At 41.1% G+C, this 26,391-nt stretch overlaps 1 protein-coding gene across 9 annotated transcripts in view; it reads right to left on the minus strand.

The window, feature by feature from the left end:
• Positions 1-1,091: 1,091 nt before the first annotated feature.
• ZC3H13 (zinc finger CCCH-type containing 13) overlaps positions 1,092-26,391 on the minus strand; it is a 66,599-nt gene continuing 41,299 nt past the window's right edge. For 8 of the 9 annotated variants that reach the window (XM_090025623.1, XM_090025606.1, XM_090025580.1 and 5 more), the window contains 9 exons: positions 25,030-25,212; positions 20,176-20,725; positions 18,718-18,821; positions 17,276-18,301; positions 13,027-13,536; positions 8,574-8,720; positions 7,278-7,478; positions 2,219-2,382; positions 1,092-1,581 (listed from right to left, as the gene is read on the minus strand). In XM_090025623.1, coding sequence (XP_089881749.1) covers positions 1,411-1,581; positions 2,219-2,382; positions 7,278-7,478; positions 8,574-8,720; positions 13,027-13,536; positions 17,276-18,301; positions 18,718-18,821; positions 20,176-20,725; positions 25,030-25,212 — 3,056 coding nt within the window. In that variant the 3' untranslated portion in view covers positions 1,092-1,410. The remainder of the gene's footprint in view (positions 1,582-2,218; positions 2,383-7,277; positions 7,479-8,573; positions 8,721-13,026; positions 13,537-17,275; positions 18,302-18,717; positions 18,822-20,175; positions 20,726-25,029; positions 25,213-26,391) is intronic. The other variant, XM_090025587.1, reaches the window with a different exon arrangement.

Consider the following 26,391-nt stretch of genomic DNA (forward strand, 5'->3'; position numbering starts at 1 on the left):
TCTTATTACCTTGAAAACAATAGAGCAAACTAGGGCATAAGAGCCAAATATCATGCAGTACTATTTAGTGAGGGTGAGAGACAGCTTTGGAATTTGGCCCCTGATTGGAGACAGGCAGTTAACTGGTCTTAAGTCAGGCAGAAAGAAAGGTAGGCTAACAGACTAACCTACAGACTAAACTAACTCCTTCAGAAATGTAAATTTCATAGGCAACAGCTTACTTTGTCATTCAAATTTCTTCCGTTTTGCATTTTCACAGGAGGATCTGAAAATATTCTCCTAAATTAAGTGTGTATATGGAGCTTGACTGTTTTGCAGGGAAAATGGTTCAAGAAAGTTCACTGTAATTAAATAACAAAACACAGCAAATCTATTTTGTATACTACAGTCTTAGACAAGGCTGTTTTCAACAATCAAACATTTTTATGCATTTTGGGGAAGGAGATTAAACCAGGCTTTAACGTAATTGGAAGCTATGATCTAATACTTTCAGCTTAAAGCCAGTCTTATTGTACCTATAAAATAAGTCTGAGCATTTTAAAAGCCTAGATAGAATAGGTTTGTTAACTCTTGCTTAGTTTAAACTACTGAGATGTCATTAAATATAAAAAAAATTTAGAGTGTGTAATTGACTATCAAATACATGGGAAAAATGAAAATAATACTAGCCACTAAGTTTCTTCAAAAAGTGCTCAAGTAAAAGAGGCATAAAGTTTTGCATAGGCCACAGTTAAACTTAACAAACAGAACCAAAGTGGTAAAGCTCCTAATGCAAGATGCATCCGATACAGGCATATGGGATTTATATTTACAAGCAGACAAAGATATTCATGTTCTTTAAAAAAATGATTCTCTAAAAAGCATGCTAAGAGTTATGTTGTAAAAAGCATTGTTTTTTTGTAATAGAACTGGATGCCTGTGTACTAAGAAAGGATTCTAAAACTACTTTGCGCTGACATTTTACAGAGTTGGCTAGCAACATTTCAGAGCTGATGTTGATAATTTTCAAGTGAAATCAGTATATTTATAACATTATATAAATTAATGGTCCATGAACAAATATTTTTCAGAATACAGGGAAGATACAAAAACAGTTTTCTTTAGTTTAATATCAGGCAATGTAATAGACTGCTAAAACCAGACATCATCACATTATTACACTTGTTGCACCATAAAATTGATTTATGTTACAGTGTAAGATTTCAAATGATATAAAAGTTGCAGTGAACTACAAACAGAGGTCTTTGTACTTTTACTGCTAATTATTTATTCCCAGACACGTAAGAATGTGTAAGAAGAGTCTTTTCCTCCATCTTTTACAGCTTCTTCCTAAACCAAAAGGTTCCCAATATCAAGAGCAGAATTACTGGTGGGAGATCAATTAGAGAGAATGCCACTGTGGTCACAGGCTTAAGACGCACATACTTCCTGCTGGATATTTGGTTGTGGAAGTTTACTCTCTTCTGTTTTTTCTTGCCCTGGACCTTGGCATACAGTCTTGCGTTTAAATAACCGTAGACTCAACCTTAACAAGTCACTGTCCATCACTGGAGGATTTGTGTAGGTTTGCTTTGTTGTACCCTGCTTGGATTAAAAAAGAATTAAAAATTAGTTGCTTTTGACAAGTAGACTGAGATGCTAAAACTCAAATATCCTCAATAAATTAAGAAGTATAAGTACACATTCTTAAACATGGTTCCTTCTAACACTAATTCTTGTAGTAACTTTGCTATATTAGCACACAAGGAAGCCTAAGCTTGGTGCAACAGCTCAAAAAAGTTTACAGGAACAAATGTTTAGTAAACTTCGTTAGGCTTGAAAATGATACTTTAAAAAACTATTTGTGCAAAAGATCATAGAATCCTAAAACATCAAAGATCATTCAGTTAACCATCCTTAAAATTACATTTTTTAAAAATGATTTTAATTATACAATTTCTAATCTGTGTAAATGTGCTCCCAGAATTTAAATCAAACCTACCATTAGCGGCCTGGTCACAAATTTAAATTAATCTTAGGCTCCAGTAAAATAAAAAACAAACAATCTCTTAATGGAAGTCTAGTCTCAATTATTTAGAAGGTAGAGGGAATGTAAATGAATAGACTGGCAACAGCAAATGCTGTATCAGAAAACAGCTTGATCTAACTGCAGAAATATTTTGAAGTAAAGAATATATGTTGCCATGTTTTAAATATTCTGTGTAAACAGTGCACTTGCCTTTTCATTCTTCACAAGCTGCCTGCGAATTGCAGAATCTCTTCTAAAGCACAGTGCTTTACAGCAAGGACCAAGGTTACTAAGAAGACCTGCTCTTTCTTCTTTCCGTACTAGTGCAGCCATATTCAAGGCACCCAGTTCATGTTCAAAAAGATTTTCCGTATCTACAAAAAATAAAACAAACAAACAATTGCAGAGATCAGCACATCCAAAATACTTTGCAAGTCATGAAATACATGCATTGCCTCCCCAAAGAATTAAAGTTAAGAACTGTCCTGCACCAGATTTGGAGATTCTCTCATTAGCCTTTTAAAACCGATATGCCATTTCAAAGGCTCTGCCCCAAAACAAGCCCTATATATCAAACTTGGTATTGGAGGAAACTGACGAGGATAACTCTTGGTCACAGAGAAGGCAGTATAGGAATGAGTGTGTTTTGTTCTTCAGCACTGGAAGGAAACGCTAGGATGGTGGTTATAACTGAGGACTAAATACTTGGACACTAGTCTGGAATGGAAGACCAAACCGTTTATCGTTAGGTAAGTGGGTGTGTAGAAGTAATACTCTCCAATCACTGTTAATTTAACAAAACAGAAACAGGCAACATAGGTTGTGTCTATGTGACAAAAATGGGAAATTCGGCTACATCTGGTTACTCAGAGGCAAAATACAAAGACAGAATACTCTTCCTCTCCCTGTATGTGTGGTTGCCACTTCCCTGCCACTGCAGAAAGGCAATGCAGATGGAAGGACAAAGGTAGTCAGGGGTGGAGGACAAGTTAGGAAACAGACATTCTAACCAGCACATTCCTCCTACATAGCCCAAAATAACAGCTATGAATGCTACTCAAAATGGAAACAAAGGTCTGTCAATACAACTAGTTGCAGTCAGCTACAGCACGGTAGCCACAAAACAAATGCGTCCGCTATATGGCCACTGCTTTTCAAAAGGGACCCTGAGAAGCAAGGATCCAGACTCTCAATATTGCTCTGGTCTTTTGCAGGCCAGAGCCAGGCAGCTCCCGCTCTAGCGCATGAGGCTCCAGCTCCAGCTTCCAGTTACCTGCCACCCAACTCCACCTGCCTACCTCGGCCCAGACAGCATGTACAGAGGAGGAGGAACTGCTGGAGGGCAGGGGAAGCTAAGCTGCGCCAGGAGCAGCCCCACTGGGAAGCTGTGCATGCTGGCTGGGCCGGGGCCAGCAGGTTTAGGCAGGGGCACAGCTCAGGCTGCCTTGGGCAGTGTTGGCCCCATGCAAAGTGCTGAGGGACAGCTGTGGGCTGGATCCATTCAACTGACAGGTGCCCCCAGAGGGCTGTATCAAGCCTGTATTTTGCTCAATCCTGGTACTGTACAACCAAAAGACCCAAAATAAATAGAGTAAGTCAAAGTGGAGACTAATGCACCGAGACTACATACGGGAGACACTTAATTCACTTCAAGAGTGATCTTTTAACCAAGCTGACAAGGCCATTTTTCAGACAAGGTGAAAGAAAAGTGAAAGATTACTCAGTATCAAGGAGGGGTCAAAGAAAATAGTATAGATGTTGCCAAGACAACTCAGATGGCCAGTCAGCAACCCAAGGGAGTGGCAGAGACAAAAAGCAAGTTCAAAAGCTAACACTAACAGCCTGTGGAGTCTGCCAAGGTGCCAGATGCTAAGCATGTTTTGCAGCTGAGTGCTTGGTTCCTATGAGGAAATGGCAGTAAACAGTAGAGGCGGATGAAACATCTATATATTTCAATTCATCACATGCTACAGAGTTTTGTTCTACAGAAAACAAATACTAGTATGACTGTCAAAAGCAAACTTATTTTCTGTGTTCTGCATATCAACCCACTAACAGAAGCAAGAGAGCAAGCATCTTTTTCTTGGGGGAGTTTATAATGAAATGTAATAACTAAGTGAAGGCAGCAATCAGCACTTACAAATATTAGCATGCAGAAGTTGAGAAGTAAAAAATATTACATCCCCATTGCAATACCAACTCACAGGTATACCTAACTCATTTCCAATTACTTTTTAGTCAATTAAAAATTTATGCCTCAACCTAGAATATATGTATAATGGCTGAATGACTGCTACAATGGGATCTTCATTTAGGCAGGCACTGGCCAAAACAGGAATCTTACACAGAGCAGCTGCATGCCGGGCTTAAGTTTCTTGAAAGTTTGACGCACAGGGTATAAAGAGCATAAGATCTATCATTTATTGAGTCAGAACATAGGTGCACCTTGCCCAGTATCCTGTGTCACACAGGGGCAGAGTGTGGATGCTAAAAGGAAGAGTAAACTAGGTATGACCAGGGGATTTTTTACTGTTCCTCTCACTGGCAGCCTCCAGCATTTAAGTTCTAGGAAGTTCTGATTCAGGGGCTGCATGCTCAATAGCTACCGATACCCTTTTCCTCCAAAAATCTGTCCAATCTCTCTTTGAATCTGGCTAAACTGTCAGCTTCCACAACATCTTGGGTGCAGACAGAAGTGACAATTTTTGCCACGGAAAGCAGTCCATAGCTACAACCAAACACTGGTGCAGCCTGCTTCAAAAATGGTTGATTGGGCAAAAAGCTAAACCCTCATTGCATGAGGGATCAGATAAAGATGTTTCAAAACACAGCATCTTTTGCAAATTGTGTCTGCACCGCCTCCCAGCCTTCAGCTGGTTTCAGGATGGGAGTGGGGGAAGGGAGCAGAGGGAATTTGGTCATGGGGGGAGAGGTCAGCCCCTGCTGGAGGGTGGGGTGGGTGTAGTGGAGCAAGGTACAGGGGCTCTGATTCACCCACCCTGCCCTCTAGTGCTGGCTGGGGAACCCCTAGAATGAGCTCCCCCTGCTCTAATTCTGCCCTCCCATTCTGAAAACAGGACAGGCTGGCAGGGAGGAGGGGCTGTTGGTAGAAGAAACTGGCAGCAGCTGGATTCCCCACCCCCCCGGAACCAATAGTGAACTTCTGTTTGGTCCAGGGGACTGTTGTAACTCAGAACACTTCCTACAAAGTTTTCTCATTAGAGGGGAGCTGCACTTGTCTGTGCCCCTAGTGGCAACAAGAGCCACACTTGCATGCTGTGTGAAGAAACTTCCTTTTGTTAGTTTTAAACTTACTACCTATCTATATAAAGAGTGTCTGCATCAGTGGTTCTGAAACCTTGCTAGACTGAAGGAAGCCCTCAGAAAATGCTACCTCGTAGCTTTCATTTGTTTTTTGATTGTGGAAAAATAACAGAGCAATTCTTCTGTTGCAAAGAACTTGGAAAGACCACAACAGGTCACAATGATTTTAACGCTATGGATTCCTATTTGAAATCTCTGGGTTTATCTTGTGAATCCTGTTTGCATGCCTAACAGTGCTAATAACACTGCAGCACTCTTGTTGAGAATGACTGGTCTGCAGCCTATTGAAATTAAAGGAGACAGTCAATGCCTCATGGGGCAAATGCCTCCCCCTTGTTCTATAAGGCTGTATGGAGTAGGACTGTACCCACAGAATAACGGGTGCAGTGCTGGAGGATCTTATTCCTACTAACATTAATTCTCTGGCCAACTCCCTAGCCCCAGAGGAAGTCAGAGCATACTATTTCAGGCCTCATTCTACATTAGTTTATGGGATCATTCTACATTCCAACTTTTGTGGTAAAGAGTCACTCAAAATCCAGATTAACTATTTAACAGGAGCACTGATAAAAAGCCCAAACCAAACACATTCAGGTTTGTCCACTCTCCTTACCATTTCAGACTGTTTGCAAAGTAAAAAAGATGCCCTATATTATCAACTTGCATTAAAAAAACCCATGTTCACAAGCATGTGAGCTGAAAACTTTTTTTTCCCTTTAAAGAACTCCTAACCCACACAATAAAATAAAAACTGCTATCTGCCAATGACAAGTGAATGGAGGGTGCTTCTCAAGGTATACTCTTAATGTTGTATTAAAAGTTTTTGCATTGAATTTCCTTGGCTAAAAAGCAGAAGCAATGGAAACAGCCCATGATTAATATGGGTATATGACTCATGTAAGCAATGACATTCTCAGAGATTAATGGGACTGGAAGGAACAAATTCCTTTTCCTATTCTTCTCTATTGTCTGACAGCAAGTTTTCTGCGAAAGCTAAGTTAACAAGGCAGAAGCACATCGATTTACACTGTGAAGAATCCAAACTCATTCTTTTTTTTTTTTATAAATGGTTTCGAAATTGCAGAAGAATAAAGAATTCAGAAAAATGTTATCCCTAATATTCTCTGTTTTATTTGCACTCACAATTTTCTCATCTTCAGATATTAAAAGAAAGATATAACCATATATGTGGTCTTACATTTCAGAGACAGAGGCAATTAGCTGTGTTAGACTGAAGTCAAGGAGGAGGTAAAGTAGATTTGCATTTTACATTCTAACTAAATCAGAAATGTACAGCATAAACTTTTGTAAGCCCAAGGCACACAAATAAACTCAGGCTGGCAAAAGCCTATGCTATATATCTCTGATTTAGCTTATAAAGTGCAAATCTACCCTGCCTTCTGCCTTAAATGTGATGTCATAGACATTCTTACAGGTTGTGCTAAGCAGCTCATTTCCTTCTGATAGATTAGAGGAAAAATAAGCAGAGCCCAGTCTACTTTACAGAACCCACACTATAGCAAACTGCACTTAGGTGCCATGCCTGCACTGCATCCTTTTCAGGAGAAGTGCCGCACCCTGACCCCTTCCCAAATGTGAGAAGGTTAAAACTCCAGCTGTGGGGTAGCAGTGAGCAGGTGAGTGAGGCTGATGAGCGGCCTCTGTCCCTCTTGCATGAGGAAGGAGGACCACATCTGCAGGACGCCATTCCAGTGTGGAAATCAGTTTCCTCTTGCAAGATACACATCCCAATTTTGGAGAGCTAATTTTCAGGGGAAAGGGTTTGTGTGGGTATGTGGGTAAACAAAAGCTGTTTCACCTGTTCACATTTTGTTCCTCTTAAGGTCAATCTTTAATGAGGGTATTATGTAGAAGAGCAACTTGTTTGTTATTTTCAGACATCTTACCAATCCTAATTAGATGTTTTATTCCTCAAAACAATTACCTTTAGGTTTTTCTAACACTCTCTGGCAGGTTTCTTTAATTTTGGTGAAGAGTTCAGGGCCTGCCAATCGTTTTGAAATGCCAACTCTCAACATCACAGCACCTGGTGTGAATTTTAAGAGTGCAGCGCCAGGCTCCCGTGGTTCTTTCAGCTGCTTTGGCATAAGACTTGACCAATCCACATCTATTACATCCACAGGATCTGTAAAGACATTCAAACAGAAAACTGAGCTCTCGCATCATCAGCCCTTATTAGACATACAGCTGGTTACATTCATCTGAAACCCTTTCCAGAGGTGGATTCTGACATTTTAGAGCATTCAGACCAATGAAAAACTGAATCGGGAGGTTCCAATCAAATTTGTATGCATTTAAAAGAAAAGCCAGTTTCTATTTTTAATATTACTGTGTGTGAAACCTCTTTGATTCTGCTGATCTGGAAACAAACCTTCAAAGGTATAAAAAACAAACTTACCATGGCTTACATACCCTCTTAAAACTAAGAACCTGGTATAACCAATATGAATTAATAAGATTTAATTAGTTGGTGGCCACATTAACTTAAGCTGCTACTCTGCTCTGTCCCTGGTGCAGGTTCAAGAGACCAGCTGTCTTCTACTTCTTACTGAAGAGCACTAGTGCTGTGGTTTGTCTGATGTATAAGGTATGTTACAGCCAACATGAATAAGGTTGATGAACCCACATAGGACTTAGAAGAAGAAGTAGAAAAGATGTGAGGCAAGGATTTCTTAGAGTGATATATTGTATTGGATCAACTGTGTAGTTGGAATAAAGTTAGAGAAGCTTTTAAATGCAAGATATTCCTCATCAGATCCTGGAAGTAGAAAAGGCTTGTCATACTAGGTTGATAAGCATTCCATTCATAAAATTAGATGAATCTAGGAACCTGCGCAGCATTTCTGAAGTTTCCATTCCTTTAAAATAAACCCAGTTCCAATCAATATTAACTAATGAATGCGGTAAATGAAACAATGGTTTATAAAAAAGGTGCAGCCTGCTCTTTTAGCACCTATGGAACAAAAACTAAGTATGCTTCAAAATATAGGTCCCCGACACTATTCGGGAAACACATGATACTTTTTTGGTTTTACTGATCACTACAAAACCAATCAAGAATGATGTTAATAAGTGTATGAATTCTATTGTGTAGTCAGAACAGCTTTTATGCCTCGTTTCAACTTGACATTTTTACAGTAGCATCAATGTACAAAGCACTGTTCCAAAGAGAAAGATATTTACATTCCACCGCAATGAAAAAAGTTTTGCTATATTTTACCAGGCATCTTCTCATCCTCCTGTTGATCCTCCCTCTTTTCAGCATCCCCTGCCAGGATTTCATCCAGTTCATCATCACTGATTGGTTCGTATTCTCCAGCACCAGATACCAGTGACTGCACGTCATCTATCTTGGTTTCATCTTCTTCTAGAGAGACAAAAATTCAGCCTTAAACTGATTTTTCTTGATTTTTAAACACTGCAAAAAACTGAAGTAAATACAGGCTCAGGCAAGTAAATACACTTTCCTTTGGGATGATTAGGGGAGAGTGGAAATGCACTCACAGCACAAGAATATGCCTTAAATCCTGCAACTGGATAAAACACTTTTTCTTACCCATCTTGTGGCAAATGAAAGGTGGAATTTCATTTGCTTGAATCAACTTCTTGAAAAAAAAATTATGCAACATGCATGTATGAGGTCAAATTCATAAGGCATGTGCTTTGGTGGCTAGGCAACATGCAGACATCTCTCCAGCAACAAACCATCTCACTCCTATACAACATGAAATTGCAGAACAAGAAATCATTCACAGACTGGATTGTGTGTATGGTCTAAATCAGTGGTGCTCAACCTTTTTTGGCAGGCAGGCCAGATGGGCATTACTTAGGGCATTCCCCAGGCCATCCAGGGGCCAGATCTAGTTGGGGCTCCCTATCTGGCATGAAGCTGTTGTGGCAAGGCCTCATCCAGCCACATGGAGGCAGCAGCTCCAACCTGGCTGGGGGGGTGGAGGGAATCATGACCCAGCCCTGTGGAGAAAGGTAGCATGGTGCAGCCCCATGAAGGAGAAGGGGGCTTGACCCACTCCCACAGATGGGGGAAAGAGGGTTTGACCTGTGCCACAGGGGGTGGGGGGAAGGGAAAGTAGCTTGGCCTCATTCAGCTGCGGGGAAGGAGCGCGACCTGACCCCAAGCTGCTGCATGGGGCTTAGGGTTTGGCCACTGTTCCCCTGCAGTTAAATTTCCCAATATGTGGGGAGCCCCATGGGCCACATATGGTCCGTGGGCTGAAAGCTGAGCACCCTGGTCTAAACAGACTATCAATTTTTATCCCATTACCTTTTATAACCCCTAAGTCCCAATGGTTTTACTGTTTTATTTACCACCTTACCACTTTCAGCAGTGTCCTCTCTCCTTTACTCCCCTCTTCCTTATCTTTTATATTTAAATCACTCTTTCTATCTGAACACCTGTCTCCTCTGCAAGTCCTTTCATAGCATCTGCGGAAGACAGCTGTTGCTCATGAAAGGTTATGCAACACAAAATTTACCAGTCTGTAAGATACAACTCTGCCCTGCCTAAAGGTTAACGTAAGAGTCTAGTTTCATGTTACACATCAAGGTCCATATTCTCTTTTCAGAGCCGTTTCAACCCAGGAATCTAAGACTAGAATTTGGCTTCTTGGGTCTGGAAAAAAAAGAGAATAGTAGCAAGAAAAACAAGACCAGTGCAAGCTAAAGTAGCTTATTTCCACATAGACCTTCACTTGAACCTCCAAAATCCTTTGTGCGGGGCTTGAATAAAGTTACACAAAACTTCCTTAGTTTCTGTTGTGTTTACTAATTTGTGACCTATGTACTTAGAATAAATGCCTGACGTTTGATCCTTACAATAAGAGAAATAACATTACTCAACTACAACACAGCTACTGTCATATTACAATTGAAAAAAAAAAAAAGGTAGGACTACACTTTCCCCCCTCAAAATTGAATGCCTATCCAAAACAAAAAGGGTATCAAGCACAGACTGCTTGCAACCCAGAGTCCACCACAAAGAAGAGGCATGTGCAAAAGGTGGTATCTCCCAACACTGCTCAGATGACACCAGCTAGAATTTATAGCTACCTTTTTCCTTCCAGAATGGAGCAGAAATACTTTTGCCTCCACCGCCAGAAGTGAAATTCTCTGTGCAGAGCTGCATCAAGGTTACAGTCTGCTGGCACTTGATACAATTTGCTTAAAAAAAAAAATCTAGAAATCAACGAGGAAAACTAAGTGAAAGACATGAGCGTATGAGTGTAAATTAACTACTCAGAACACCTGTCAGTGCTTTCCAGGGAATACAGCATCTTTGGCATTATTAAAGCCTGCTCTTGAAACAAACACATTAAAGGTTCAACACATCATCATAATTAAGTAATTAAATCTTCACACATTTTACATTAGATATATGTTAGTCACTGGCCTAAAAAAATAGCTGGTGTTGCACCAACATCATCAGATTTGAAAATTGTCATAAGACAGTTTTCTGTTCTCTCCAAAGGGCGATATTGGGGTCTACTTTACATTTTGTACTAGGTCTTGATTTAATATTCATTATTTTACATAACCAAGTCACCAGGTTTTCCCACACCTATGTACATAAGCACAGAAGACCATACTTTAAATACGGATACATGTGCAATTTACTACCTACCAAAACATATTTTAATTAAAGTTTTAAATATTAAACAGCAGCATTTTAGTCTGCTAAAAAAGGCCATACAATTAAGGACATAAATATTAAGTTTTATATAGACACTTAGTGATAGCCTCATTTTTAAGAGTGCTAGTTTTATATAACTCCCAAATGCAGTTTTAGAGCATTTCAGAATGCAACACAAGATCTACCAGAGAATACTTAATGAGAATTCATATCAAATCACTTTGCAAGCAGTCTCCTTGAGAGCGAGGCTTGAGAACATTTCTAACATCCAAGGCATATCCAGCTAATGTCCCCTCTTTGATATAATGGAAGCCTTTCATCACCCTGTCTAAGCTTTCCCAAAAGACCTTCCCAGAATACTGCGTTCAGATTCTTCTGTTCACAGATCTAACAGCCTCTTCTAATCCTTAAAAACCTGCCACTCCTATGAATAATGGACATGGAGGTCTAAGGTTTCCCACATTCACCCGTCTTTCTCTTTTCCAATACCTGTATTTGTATGGACAAGCATAACCATTTCACTGATGACCTACCAGAAGTTTCTTAATTATGTAGTATTCCAAGGAACTAATCTGTGAACAGTTAACAGATACAACATATACAACTGGTCTACCACCATCACCCTGCATCCCTTTACACTAGGGGCTTTCAAACCTTTTTTGGTTAGTGTACCCCCGGCAGCTGGTTGAGAAGCAGGGAGCCCCCGGCAGCCGATGAGTGTGTGTGGGGGGGGTGAATCCCCCATAGCGAAATCAAAAGCAGCAGAGGCAAAGCTGGAAGTGCCCCCACTTCTTAGTGCTGCCACCAGGCACCCCCTGGGGCCTTCCTAAGTACTGCCAGGGGTGTGCGTACCTCTGGTTGACAACTCCTGCTCTACACAAACCAAGGCTGCACCACAAAGCCATACAACAGATATAGGTCCATGCACCCTAGCTTGAGACCCAAAAGCAGTATAACTGAATTAACACAATACTGTGCTTAGGCTGAACCTTGTAGCCAAGACAGTGTGTTGTGCTGATACAGTGGTTCCCAACCTTTTTTTGCTGTGTCCCGCTGCAGGGAGCAGAGTGTGGTGACAGCAGGGGAGCTCCCGGCACATGGCGCGGCTCATTCTTTGTGTGCGGCACAGCCAGCATCGCCCCCGCCAACTTTCATTTGGGTCACGACTCGAGGTTGGGAACTGCTGTGCTAATACATCTATACTGATTCCAGAATTAATGTGCATGGAGCTACTTGAGGATCTCCCTATGGTGTTGCCTTTTGCTGTGTATCTTAACATCTGCAACACTCAAGCAACTCAAGTCTCCCTCAGTTGTCAGCCCCCACCCCCTGCATTTCTTTCTTCTTTTTTTTTTTTTTAAATCAAAACCTCTTTTTTTTTGGTGCCAGAAAAAGCTAGCAAATTGAATAAGTTGACTTTGCTGGAATAAGTTATACCTGCACAAGGCTACTGTCAAGAACTACAGAAATCTTCATTCTATAAAATATGACCATCAGTTCTGTGGCAACTGGGTCTCCCAAATATCAACAAATGCTATTTTTAATAAAGCAACTTAAAAAAAAGATGTAGGACAATAAGCAAAAGTTACTTAAAGGAAAGATCATCTGCTTCCACACTTAAAATGCCTTTTCTTCTACAGTTCTCCATTTTGACTGTCTTCACCAATACACTCAGTGCCACACTAAGAAAAAGGCCAATAATGTACAAGGATGATGAGGAAAAGAAGATTTCTGTTCTTTAAATAACTGACTGTTCGGAAGTGTGGTGCCCAAGCAAATTATACCTCCTTTCATTTATGCTTATTTGTCTTTAGAAGCATGCAATTAGTGAAGCATAAGCTAAAAAAGATGCTTATAGGAACTCTCTTGTATGGTATCTATTTTCACAGTGAAAAAGTTGGAGTCAATATGCATATCAAAGAGTGACCTTTAAGGTGAAAATTTTTCTAATATAATGTAACTCAGTGTTATGTTAAAAGGGGAAGGAGTAAAACTGACAATCTAGTTTCTTTCCAAAATATCTCACCTTCTACACTCTCTCCTTTTTCAGCCTCATTTCCATCTTCAAATCCTTGTAAAGTCCCCAAGTCTTTTTCTGTCCTTTCCTTCTCTGAAGTTGCAGTGTCCCGGCAAGCCCCATCAAACTCCTTTTCATGATCTCTGTCCAGTTTGGGTTCACTGTGTTTTGTTGACTCTTTTTGAGATGAAATGTCAAGAGTTCTGTCTCTGTCTCTTTCTGTAGTATCAGGAAGCTGCCTCTCACGATCTCTCTCCATCTCTCTCCTTTTTTCCCTCTCTCTTTCACGCTCCCTGATTCTATCACGGTCCCTGTTCCGTGGCCAATCTTTATCTACATCTCTGTCCCATTCTCTCTGCCTTCCATCTCTCCTTTCTCTTTCTCGTTCACGATCATGCTCATGGCGATCTCGATCCTGAAGCCTCTCCCTGCTATCAAAGGACCCAGATCTAGAATGGACCTGCCGATCTGATTCGGGAGAACTTCTTCTTGAACTGTGACTTCTTGAATCTTGACGATCTGAATAAAATATTTTAAAAAGATGCAAAATTAGACCAAGTAAATGCTGTATACATTTAGCTGCACCAAAGTAGGGAAAATCCAACCTTGTAAAGCCTGTGATATCAAAATTGATCTTTGAAGCTGTCTGAATATTACATGTTAAGATTAAACACAATCTTAAAATGCCTTTCTAAAAATCACTTATATGTATCTGATCATCTTCAGTTTCAATCTTGGCAAGTCTTATTCTACAGACCAAACATTTTTCAGTAGCTACAATACTACCTTAGAAGCTAGAAACATTTTCATGTTTTGCCTCTTTAAACAAGAGGGAAAAAACTATGCAATCACTTTTAAAAATCTGCCATGTTAAAATGCAGTAAAGCTTGTATTATCATCATTTGCTATCCAAGAAAAAGATGCTTTTTATACCATTTGCTTTTCACAGACTGAACTGTTATCATAAAACTATCAAGAGAAGTTTGAAGTCTGGTTTTGTGAAAAAAATGTAACCTAAATGGAAAAAAAACACATTGAAAATAGTGAAAGCAGAAGAATCCTAATATAGAGAAAAAAAAAATCTTATCTGGATTTTTCTCCTGAATGTTGGTATCAGAAATCTTGTCAGAGGCAATCTAAGTATTGATTTGGAATTAAAAGGATTTTTGTTGTTGTTGGGTTTTTTTTGTTTTTTTGTTTTTTTTGAGATGGGGACCGCTTCTTTTTTTTTTTGTCTCTGCCACAAACTTCTGGGTAACTTTCACTAAATTTAGGCCCCCTCTACACACTACATGTACTACATAATTACCTGGTTAATTGTAGGCCTGTGCGAGTCGGCAGCAATCCGATCCGGCCGCTTCGGATGGCAGCAATCCAATCCGGAGCTCTGGACCGGGCTTCTGCCTCGATCCAGCTGAAGTGGCTTCAAAGCCGCCTTGGAGATCCAGCCATAATGGGGGAATCAATTAAATATCTATAACTTTGGTTTTTTGTCCGATTTAGATGAAACTTGCAGGGATGGTAGCCTCTGCTAAGAGCATGAAACCTGCCAAGTTTCTAGAAGATCGGTGCAGGGGTTTGGGGGGAACTGTACCCCAAATTCATGAAAGCTGAACTCCTGTCACATCTATGTGTTACACCATGGCGGGGCGGGGGGGGCGTGTCAAAACTGCAGGGGTGGTAGCTCTTACTGAGGCCACAAAGCCTGCCAAGTTTCAAGGAGATTGGTGCAGGGGTTTGGGGGGAACTGCACCTCAAGCTGCAGACAAGCAAAACTTGTGACATGGGTAACACTGTGTGTGTTAAGGCACAGCGGGGTGAAAGCTGCAGGGATGGTAGCCACTGCTGAGGCCACAAAGCCTGCCAGCTGTCGAGGAGATCGGTGCAGGGTGGTTCTGGGGCCCTGCACCCCTAGCTGCTGATGAACAAAACTTGTAACATGGGTGCTTGTGGGACTGACTGTGTCTGTCTTGGGGCAGTTGATTGTCTGTATTCATTCTTTCCTTTCCTTGGTCTGGTTTTGTAGGTGCTAATTGATGGCAATTAACTGGCTACATTAGCTAAGTCCTATGTATTGAGCTGGTCCCTGAGTGAATCATGATTGATTGGTAACCCGTAACACAGTAGCTTAGCAGCCAGGCCTGCAGTAGTGTCTCCCATGCCCCAAGGTAGAGACAGTCCCACAAGCACTTGTGGCATGAGTTTTGCCTGTCAGCAGCTGGGGGTGCAGGGCCCCAGAACCCCCTTGCACCAATCTCGACAGCTGGCAGGGGTCATGGCCACAGCAGGGGCCACCATCTCTGCAGCTGTCAACCTGCCGTGCCTTAACACACACAGTGTTACCCATGGCATGAGTTTTGCTTGTCTGCAGCTTGAGGTGCAGTTTCCCCCAAACCCCTGCACTGATTTTCTTGAAACTTGGCAGGCTTTGTGGCCTCAGCAAGAGCATACCAGCCCTGCAGTTTTCATCCCCCTATGTTGTAACACCTAGACATGACACGAGTTTTGCTTTCAGGAATTTGGGGTGCAGTTTCCCCCAAACCCCTGCACTGATCTTCTTGAAACTTGGCAGGCTTCATGCTCTCTGCAGAATCTACCACCCCTGAAAATTTCATCCAAATTGGACAAAAAACAAAGTTATAGATATTTTATTGTTTCCCCATTATACCCTATAGCCGGATCTCCAAGGTGGCTCTGAACCGCTTCAGGAAGCCTAACAAGACAGCGCTTTGACCTGGATATGCTGCTTTGGACCCCAAAGCGTCCGAAGCTTCTCCAGATCCCCTTGCACAGCCCTAGTTATAATTGCACAATTAATTTAGACCATCTAATAATTGCTATGTGTGCAAATTAATTATCATGCCATAAAAAGATTAGAGGTGCACTGATTACATCGATCCGATATCAGGCTGGCGCTGCTATAAAGACAATTGTCTGTATTGAAAATCTGCCTGATATGGCCAATAATTTGGTTGACAAATGGCCCATGCATGTGCGCAGCCACAGCACAGCTGGTGTGGTGGAAGGGGCGTGGGAAGGGAAAGGGCATGGGGGGCACATCAAGGTCCCCGCAGTGAGGGAGGAGTGGAGCCTGGGACAGGGGCTGAGGAAAGCGCTGCGGGCAGGGCAGGCCTGGGACAGAGCCATGGCTCATCCAGGGGGCACAGGGACGGCTCCTGTTGCTGCGTGCCACTTGTGCGGGAGCTGCTGGCCAGATGGCTTGTCAGGTGGATGCTAACTTGCTGACTCCTACTGCTTGTCCAGGAGGGCATGGGGGTGGGGGAGAAGGTGTGCCCCCAGATCTGCCGGGGCTGGGGCTGCATCAAGTTCTCCAAGCTGCTGGGCTGGTATCAGAAATCAGATCAGTATCAGCCTATATTAGGTGTCCTTAAAAATAGGCCATCAGTATCAGCCCCAAAAATCTTTATCAGTGCACCTCTAAAAAAGATCCATCGAGCTATAAAGTTAGAGCTGGAAAATACATACTAACTTTATAGCTGTTTTCTATCCAGCATTAATTTGCATATGTAGCATTGCTGTGCCCCCACAGCTGGGAGCCAAGTCAGCTGAGGGAACTCCCAGTCATGGCACCATCCCATGGGCTGCCACAGACAGGAGTCTCATTAAGAGCAGGAGCTAGTGTAGGGGGAGCCTGGGATCAAAATCCTGGGGTGCCCCTACACCAGCAATAAGGTGTGATAAAATCTGATCCGGATCCCACACCTCCTGTATTAAAGTTTACCCACCAAGAACCGCAAAGCCTATTGACTTCAGTGCGAGTTTCTTGCAATAAACACTGAACTGGAGAGAAGACATGTACATTTTAACTTCATGCACATAATTTCAAATTTCAATATTAAAATTAATTTCAATTTGTCTAATTTGAAAAGAGTTTATCATAAAACTACCTCTGAACACTGTTAGCATAAAAACCTTTCTAAATTTACAAGTTTAATTAGAGCTGTGTGTGTTCTACAGCCTGCCCCCTCTCCCCCAACACCATAAATAGCTTTTTCCTGCTGATATTCAGGTATCCACAAAGGTATAATATATGTCCACTGAGGACATGAGCTTTCTAACATCATTATTTGCATGAATATTAAATCCTTCAGATTTTACTATAGATACAGAAGTGCCTTCCTTTAGTGTCTGGTGGAAAAAAAAAGGGTTTAAAAAGGGTTTATAATAATTTGGAAGAGGTAGTCTCATTTTTCATGAAGCGTGATACATCAATCACATTCCGACTATATTCTATTACCTGAAGATGTGCTGCGACTGGGTTCCCCTCGTTTCAACTGATCAATCCTGGACTTTCGTTCCCCAGTGATTTCTAAGCTTTTTTTCTCTCTCTCTCTGTCCCTGTCCCGAGAGTTGCTGTGTAGGACCCTTTTCCGCCCTGTCTGGTCATCTCCACTGCGATGAGCAGATTCATTGGATGGTGATCGCAGTCTACTTGAGGTATGGCTCCGATTGCTACCAAGACTACTGCTGCGTTTCTGATCCACAGGCTTCCGGTGAGGTGCATCTTCTATGGTAACATGAGGAGTTTCTACCTTTTCTCCTCTTATTCTGTGGCTTTTTCTGTGCAATTCCTCAGTGCTTCTTTCAGGAACGATGATTTCACCACGTTCTGGAACATCTTCATCAGACCAATCGCTAAACGTTGTCTCTTCTCTTTTTGGGGCAGTTTCTCCTGTTACAGCTTTCTCAGGAGCTGCTTCAGCCATTTCCTCTTTTGTTGTTACAGGGGGTGTTCTTGGACCTTTTTTCTTCTTATGGTATGGAACAGTGTCTTCATCAGACACCTCAGAATCACCTTTGGACCTCTTCCGCTTTTTCTCAACATTTTTCTTCTTTTGACCCTTCTTGGGTGAAAAGACCTGGCTTTCCTCTGCTGTTGGCTCACCGTACCTTTCCACACCATTATCATCGTCTTTCTTTTTCTTTGTGGTCTTCTTCTGTACTTTAGACTTCTTTTTGTTCTCTTCATGCATTCGGTCAGATGCATCTCGTTCTTCAGAAGGGCGATGTCCTAAGTTTTCTTGGACCCTGGCTCTTGAACTTTCTGTGACTTCTGTTTGCTCTCTTTGCTCTCTCTGTTTGTCTCCTGAAGAAATCCTTTCTTTAAACTCTGGTTCTTCATAACGTCGGGAACTTTCTTTTCTCTCAGACTTTCTTTCTTCTTCTTTCCATCGACTCTGCCTGTCTTCTGTAAGGTGAGAGGGACTCAGTGATCGGGATTCTTGTGGCCGCACCACCTGGCTCAGCAGTCTGTGCTTCTCATCTACAAAATGTAAAATGTAAGTATTTTTCTTGTCCATGAAAGGGAATAGGGAATTTTGAACATTCTGCACATATCAAGAGAAAGCATCAATCAAAAAAGCCAGCCTTCCCAGTTAACATGCTTCACACTTACAGCTATAGTAACAATGGATTTTATTTCACTTTTGATAAACACGGAATTTAAAGACAGATGTTGGGGCTATTGCCCCCTGACAACGTTAATATATTATGATAAAATGGACATGTAAATAAATATCAATGCACAGTCCAAACACTCTGCAAGAAAAATAACCTTGCATAGAAAAACTGAGAAGATGCTTTTAAAAGCTTAATCCATCATATTCTATTGCAAAGAATCTTTTTCATAAACACAAGTTAGCCTGCATATTGAAGGAAAGATAACCCACTTTTACTTACTTTTATCATCTCCACTGTTGTAGGCATCGCTATCAGGAGAATGTTCACGGCGGCGTTTAGGTGACTGACGAGGACTTGGACTACTTTCATTTCTGTGACGCTTCCTATAGTAAATGCAATCAAACACTTTACAAATTGCTTTTTAAAAAAAACTCAACAGCTGAGTTTATTTCCCATGTAAACATCAAAGAGAGTGAAACCTAGGACTATCAAGTACTTCATTCAAAATGCCAAAGATGCTTCATTTTTGTGATCTTCTAGGTCATTAGCCACAAAGCTTCAAATATAATCAGCTTTCATATGTACATTAAAATACAAAAGAAATCTTAATTTAGGGCTGTCCAACTGGCAGCCCATGGGCTGCATCTGACTTGTGAGAGGTTAATGTGGAGCCCCCAGGTTTCCTCCTTGCTGCTCCTCCCCCGTAACCAGGGTCTCTGGGGCAGGATAGCACAGTAGGAGAGGGCTCAGTGAACCCACTGCCTATGCTTCGGGGGTGGGGAGGGAGCTCATTCTGACCATGCAGTGGGAGGCCCCCAGGGTGTTTGACCTGGGGCCTGCCCCCAGATACTCAGAATTTGGACATCCCAACTTTGAACAACATGAATAAAATATACATTAAAATCACCACTGCATAGACAGTGGCAATTCGTGTGCTTAAGTATTGCTTAGGGGATGATGTTAAGATTAGTTTTTTAAGCCGTTCATCCCACACCAGCTAGAGAGAATAGGAGTCCTACTGATTAGCAGTGAAGGGTATATGTCAGAAAAGTAGCCAGCAATGGTAGCACCCATGGTAATCAGTTCAGCTACAGCTGTATTCAATTGTCTGGGTGCCTGATAGCAGTGAGATTTCTGGTATTAAAAAAGTTATTGCGCCTTGTTTTCCCTCCTCATAAAGCAACCAACAGCAATAGAGAAATGACCTTGAAATAAGTGCCTTGGTTGAAATTGAAGTGACGGTGTTAATAAGGATTCCCCTGCCTACCAGACTTTTGTTCTTCACTCCAGTCTTCTTAGAATGAACAGAGTCTGCATATTGTTGTTTCACTGAAACAAAACTAGACAGTGCCAAAGGTGTCTTCACAATACAGAACTTGGTGCTCAGTGCCTGGTTTCTAAGATACCTGAAGAACACTTTCAAAAAGACTAAATACTTCATGTTTACAAAGAATATACTCTTATTCTGTCACTACTAAAGATTTCACTCCTTATCCCATTAAAATGAACACCTCAACACAACCTGAAAGAACCTGAATCCAAATGACAGAAAGTAATTCCACCAGGAGGCTCTGCCCACGCATGGTTTCCCAGAAACAATTAGTAGCAGGCACGTGCTATTTGTACATAAAGGGTCTGGCTAAGGTACAATAATGAAAAACTGCTGTATAATGAAATGTTTAGGGAATGGTACATTTTATATTTTTGCTAGGAAAAGTCACCTTCAGCATCACTTACTTAGATTTCCTCTCTTCGTGAACATCCCTTGTACTTCTCTCTTCTCGGACATCCTCTCTTTTATCCCTGCGGTCTTCCCTTGCTTTTTCTTTGTCCTCCCAGTCTCTCTGACGTTCTCTTTCCTTATCCCTGTCCCGGCCTCTCTCCCGTTCTCGCTCTCTTTCTCGCTCTCGTTCTCTCTCCCTTTCCCGTTCTTCCCTCTCACGCTCTCGTTCTTTTTCTCGCTCCCTTTCTCTTTCTCGTTCCCTTTCTCTGTCATGGTCTCGATCTCTGTCACGTTCACGTTCACGTTCTCTGTCTTTGTCCCGCTCACGCTCTCTCTCCCTTTCCCGGGCACGATCTCGTTCTAATTCTCTTTCCTTTTCTCTCTCCCGCTCCCGGTCTCTTTCTCTTTCCCTCTCCCGATCCCTCTCTCTCTCTCGTTCTCGTTCCCTTGCTCTTTCATCTCTCCTATCATCAGTCCGGTCTACCCTTCGCTCCTCTCTCCTATCATCACGTTCAATGTCATCACTTCTTCCTTGGTGCCGGACTGGCGAGCTTGGTCTTTGATCTGTAAAGAAAGTCAAATTTAATTGCCAGTTAATTAATTAGTTATGCCACGCTCAATATACTAATAACTTCTGATTGGAGTAGATGCTTTTGTATTCTTACAGAAGTAGTTTGGCACAGTGGCTGTACTCATCACACAGGAGAAGAGAATTAAAAAAACAACTTAAGATTCCTAGAAACAAAGGGATGATTGATTTCAAGGAAAAGGCTTCAAAAGGGAGAGATTAAAAGTCTCAGCATGAAAATCTTTCAAACATTCTTTGTGTTTGTAAAACTTCTGAAACAACATTTCTAAGTTTTAGAAACAGGCACTGGCAACTAGGGCTGGGAAACGGAATACCTGTAAACAAGCAATAATGACCCTTAGAGCTTGATGTATTTACAGTAGTTATGGGAAGACTATAAAAAGGGGCAAAATTAAGGTTAAAACTGCTTTTTATTGGGGGGGGGGGGTGGAAATCAAACAAAGCACTTCCCACACATCTATGTAGCTGAAGGCAGACTACCTGAAGGCAATATCCTGAGGGATACCCAGCAGCATGGGTTTGTGGTGGGTAGGTCTTGCTTGACTAATCTCATTTCCTTTTATGACCAGGTGACCTATCACCTGAACAAGGGGGAAGAGATGGATGTTGTATACCTCGACTTCAAAAAAGCCTTTGATCTGGTATCCCACGATCACCTCTTGGCAAAACTGGCTAATTGCAGCCTTGACTTCACCACAATCCGCTGTCTGGGGAACTGGCTCCGCGGTAGGACCCAGGGGGTGATGGCTGACAGGAGCCAATTGTCTTGTTGCACTGTGACCAGTGGGGTCCCACAAGGCTTTGTCCTAGGGCCTATACTGTTTAACATCTTCATCAATGATGTGAACACTGGTGTCAGAAGTGGACTGGCCAAGTTCGCCAATGACACCAAACTCTGGGGTAAAGCATTCACACCTGAGGACAGGAGGGTGATCCAGGCGGATCTGGACAGACACATGGAATGGGTGGACGAGAACCTGATGGCGTCCAACACCGAAAAATGCAACGTTCTCCACCTTGGGAGGAAAAACCTGCATCATGCTTATAGGCTCGGTAGTGCTATGCTGGTTAGCACTACAGATGAAAGGGACTTGGGGGTTATACTTGACCACAAGATGAACATGAGCCTTCAGTGTGATGCTGTGGCTAGTAAGGCGAGCAAAATGCTGGCTTGCATCCATAGATGCTTCTCAAGCAGATCCTGGGACGTCATTCTCCCACTGTACTTGGCCTTGGCGAGGCTGCAGCTGGAGTACTGTGTCCAGTTTTGGGCACCGCAATTCAAAAGGGATGCGGAGAAGCTTGAGAGGGTGCAGGGGAGAGCCACATGCATGATCAGAAGTCAGGAAAACAGACCTTATGATAAGAGGCTGAGAGGAATGGGGCTATTCAGCCTGGAAAAGCGCAGGCTCAGGGGTGATCTGGTGGCCACCTATAAGTTTATCAGGGGTGCTCATCAGAATCTGCGGGAACTTCTGTTCACCAGAGCACCCCAAGGGATGACAAGATCAAATGGTCACAAACTCCACTGTGACCAATTCAAGCTGGACATAAGAAAGAACTTCTTCACTGTGTGACCTCCCAAGGTTTGGAATAGACTGCTGCCAGAGGCGGTTCAAGCACCCACTTTGAACACCTTCAAGACACATGTGGATGCTTATGCTTCTGGGATCCTATGATCCCTGCTGACTTCCTGCCCCCAGGGCAGGGGGCTGGACTCGATGATCCTCTGGGGTCTCTTCCAGCCCAAATGTCTATGAAATCTATGAAATGTATATGGTACCCAAAATCCAAAAATCTCACGAAACTGCTGTAATTTTTTACTACTTTACATTAATTACTAAATTGATGTTAACTATTTTAATAAAGAACATGGAAAAGAGTTTCCTGGTATATACTAAATGCATTATATAAAAGGGGTGGAGGAAACAAAAATTGTATAAAGGAAAACGCCGATTTGAATGCTTTGGTCATCATATAGCAGAACTGAGAGGCTATTTCTTTCATGTGATATAGGGTGCTACTCTAACCCACTTTTTGCCTGACTTCAGACTAACACAGCTATGTCTCTCCATGTAATATGAGAATGTCCTTCAAGGGCACATGTGAAATTTCAACAGAACTCAAGTCAATAAAAAAAAATCCACATTCCCATCAGTACTATCAGTTTTCACTTGTGAGTGAATTAATAATTACCTAATGTTCTCTTGCTTTCAAGTAAAATTAAGAGTAAATAGAAGCGACATTACTGCTACAACCAAAACAATCATTTGTAAGTGAATCTTTAGTCGGGGTACATTCTTTCAATGTAGTTATTATGTTTATATGTTTACATCATTGTGATGCCATTATTCAGTACTCCGCACATGTATTATATCCAAAGTCCATGTTAAACATTGTTTTTCACTTGATAATAATTTTGGTGGTGGCATAAAGTATCTGCACACCAGACATGCTGGGAAATGCATTAGCTAAATACATGTGGGTAGGGAAGGATTCATTTTCCTCCTCTGAAACATTGTACTCGTGTTTGGGAATAGTTTTGACTAAAATGTTGACTGAACATACCTTTCCTAACCCTGAGAATGAGATTTTAAAGCACACTAAAAGGACTCAATTTTGGAAGACTGAGTAGAAGTAAAAATGTATCTTTTTATGCCTTTTTGAAGGTTATATTTGACATTTCTCAATCGTAATGCAAATCTCAACTTCGACTGGACACTCTAAACACAATTTAATGTTAGGAAAAAATCTAGATTTTTAGAAGCAAAGAAGGATGAAATGACAGGAGACAAGAAAATGTCATTTAACCCTGACTCCTAACTCCATTAAAGCTCTTTATAAATATTTATTGTGGTAATGAAATGCAATTCACTCTAAAACAAAATGGACTTGCTTCCCATAAATTTCCTTGATTGTAATGGCATCTTTTTATTTACTTCTAAGATTTTTATGCAGAACATAATACGACATGAAAGTCAAAATTGCTATATAATTTATCTGCTGGTTACAGCATAACAGTTAGATATGAAAACTGGTTGCCAACATCCAGAAACATTTGGACTGCAGTCCTTTAGCTAATGGTAAAAGGGGAGCTGCAGATTAGGTTGAACAAAATCCTTACTTGACAGCAAGAGAAAAGCTAAAGCAGAGGGCAGTCTTTTATAAGATAAGGAAGCGTGGCATTATAACCCTCTGAGAGCAGAGGAAAATTGACAGAGCAACATCTTAAATGCCGTTTTCAAGGACTAAAACAAGCAGCAGCTAGGATATATCTGTTATATCTAGTAAAATTAAAACTTTTTCTGAAGACTGAAAAAAAAATAATCACTGTATATTTTAGTCTTTCCACTACCCCAAAATTCTGTTTTTGCCTTCATCTGTTTTCTTACTGAAGAAGTGGTCAAGTACTGTTTCAGAAGCTAACTTTAAAGTTTTGTCTGCACAACACTGAATCACGCTGTGCAGAGATACTTGCACAGACTCTGAATGAGCTATCTTAGGTACTGGGAACAGTACAGCCATCTTATCACAGTGCCTGTAATTAGGACTACACTTAGCTTGGACAGAGCCACCACTATGGGAATCTGTAAGGCATTGCACTGCCCTAGGAGCACTCTTTAGACTATTTGGCAAAACTGTACTCTTTTAGAGAACTTCAGTGCTCATTCTGTTATAAGAGTGAAATGTCTCAAGCCCAAAAACTCAATCTTACGAAGACGATTGTCTTCTCACCCACACCAGCATCTGTACCAAGATTTATTAGCTATTTGGTACTGACCACAGCAACATTAATCAATATTAAATTTCTTGGCCAATAAAATTTCATACTGTATTAATCACAGAATTAAACTGTGTCTTACTTTAGTAGCTAGTCAAGGTTAACTAGACCTTCACAACTGCAAATTTAAAGACACAAAAGATAAATGTATGTTTCTATATAGAAAAACAACAGTGGCAGTAAAATGCAATGTTGGGCAAATTCTCATGTATAGGTAGGTAAAATCTACTGGGTATCAAAACAGTAAAATACAATTTTAATATAACCAGTTTACAAAGAAATCTCTTGAAGTTCAGTTTGCTTAATATGTACTGGTTGTGTAAAATCAGTAGTCAGATTGCCATAAACTAGTAGAGGGAGGGGAGAAAAACAATAGTTATAAGTGTGCTAATGAGCAATCTTGCTAAGAAAGCTAATTTACATTAACATCAGTACAAGACTGATCTCAGAATCAGATATCAAATCAGCTGTCTTTATATAAATTAGAGATGTGTATACCTCTCTCTCGGTTGTCACGCCTATCTCTTTCTCCATGTCTTCTTTCAAAGGATGAATCTCTTGCTTGCTCTCGATTGTCATAGCGATCCCGGTCGGGGTAGCCACTTCGCGACTCCCAGCTGTCATGGTAATTGCTACTACTGCTATGACTGTCAACTTGAGACCCTCTTGCTCCCCGACTTCCTAATAAAAATATATCCATGCACAGAAAGAGTACATGCTTAAGAAAACTCACTGACATTTAATATCAATTCAAGTATATTATGCTATTATTCAGCTGAAATACTAAAACTAAAATAAACTGCATTCAAAATTCTTCCCAACACAGAAGTTGGAAAAGTGTTCTTTGCAAGCTTTCAGGCACAAGCACCCATCTTCAGGCATATGGAGTCTCTGTTGTTGTTGCGAGATCTTCAAGAAATAAAAAGCTAAAAGTGTAACAGGCCTGACCTCTTGTCACACTTCTATCTTCTCTCAGAACAGCAGAAACTCCCTATGCCCAAAGAAGGGTTCTTGTGCCCAAAATCTTGCAAAGAACATTTTTCCAATTACTCAGTTGGTCTAATAAAAGATATCACATTTACCCAAAGAACCTTGACTGCCTATGTCCTTAGACCAACATGGCTACAACTAAAAACCCTCCTGGCACACAATGTTTTTCAAAGCTTTACTCATTTCCAGGGCTTAAAAATGTATCGCTATCAAGTCTGATACTGTAAATAGTACAAAAAAGTTTCTCAAATAAAATAATAAATTAACTTTTCAAAAGCAGAAATACAATATTGTACTTCTGGTTCCAGACAACTGCAAGCTAAATATACCACACTGAAATAACATACTTTTTATCAGGAGCAACCAATGTTCTCTCATTAGGATATGGGTATCTCCGACTACTGAGAGAAAATTGATATTCGTCCTGAGGAAAATGTAACCCTACAGACTTTGTGCAGAAAAAGTTTTCAGGATAAGTTGTAAGGATAGGCTGGTTCTTCTTCAAAATGGAGGCATTTTTTTAAGGAAATGTTACAAAGAAAACTAAGAAACCAAAACCACAACAAAAAACACCAAATATTGATAACGAAGAAAAAAACCTACCAGTTCTTCAAGTATGAATTACATAAAATTAATTATTTTAAAGACACGTAAAACATGCAGGACCTTCAATTCTCAGTAAATGTGACAGAAGTTGTATGGAAGTACCAGTTTGGGCATGAAGGGACATTTGAGGGGGAAGGAAATGTGCATATGTTTAAAGCCTGCCTTTGCTAGTCTTTCATTACATGCAAGTCTCTTATTATACTTCAGCATCTTATTTGTATTGCTTGGCCCTTGGGAGCACCTAAAGTTGCAAATACATTAAAG

The sequence above is a fragment of the Crocodylus siamensis genome, chromosome 1, assembly GCF_052110815.1.
Source record: "Crocodylus siamensis isolate JL-2025a chromosome 1, ASM5211081v1, whole genome shotgun sequence".
In the NCBI taxonomy this organism is placed as follows: Eukaryota; Metazoa; Chordata; order Crocodylia; family Crocodylidae; genus Crocodylus; species Crocodylus siamensis.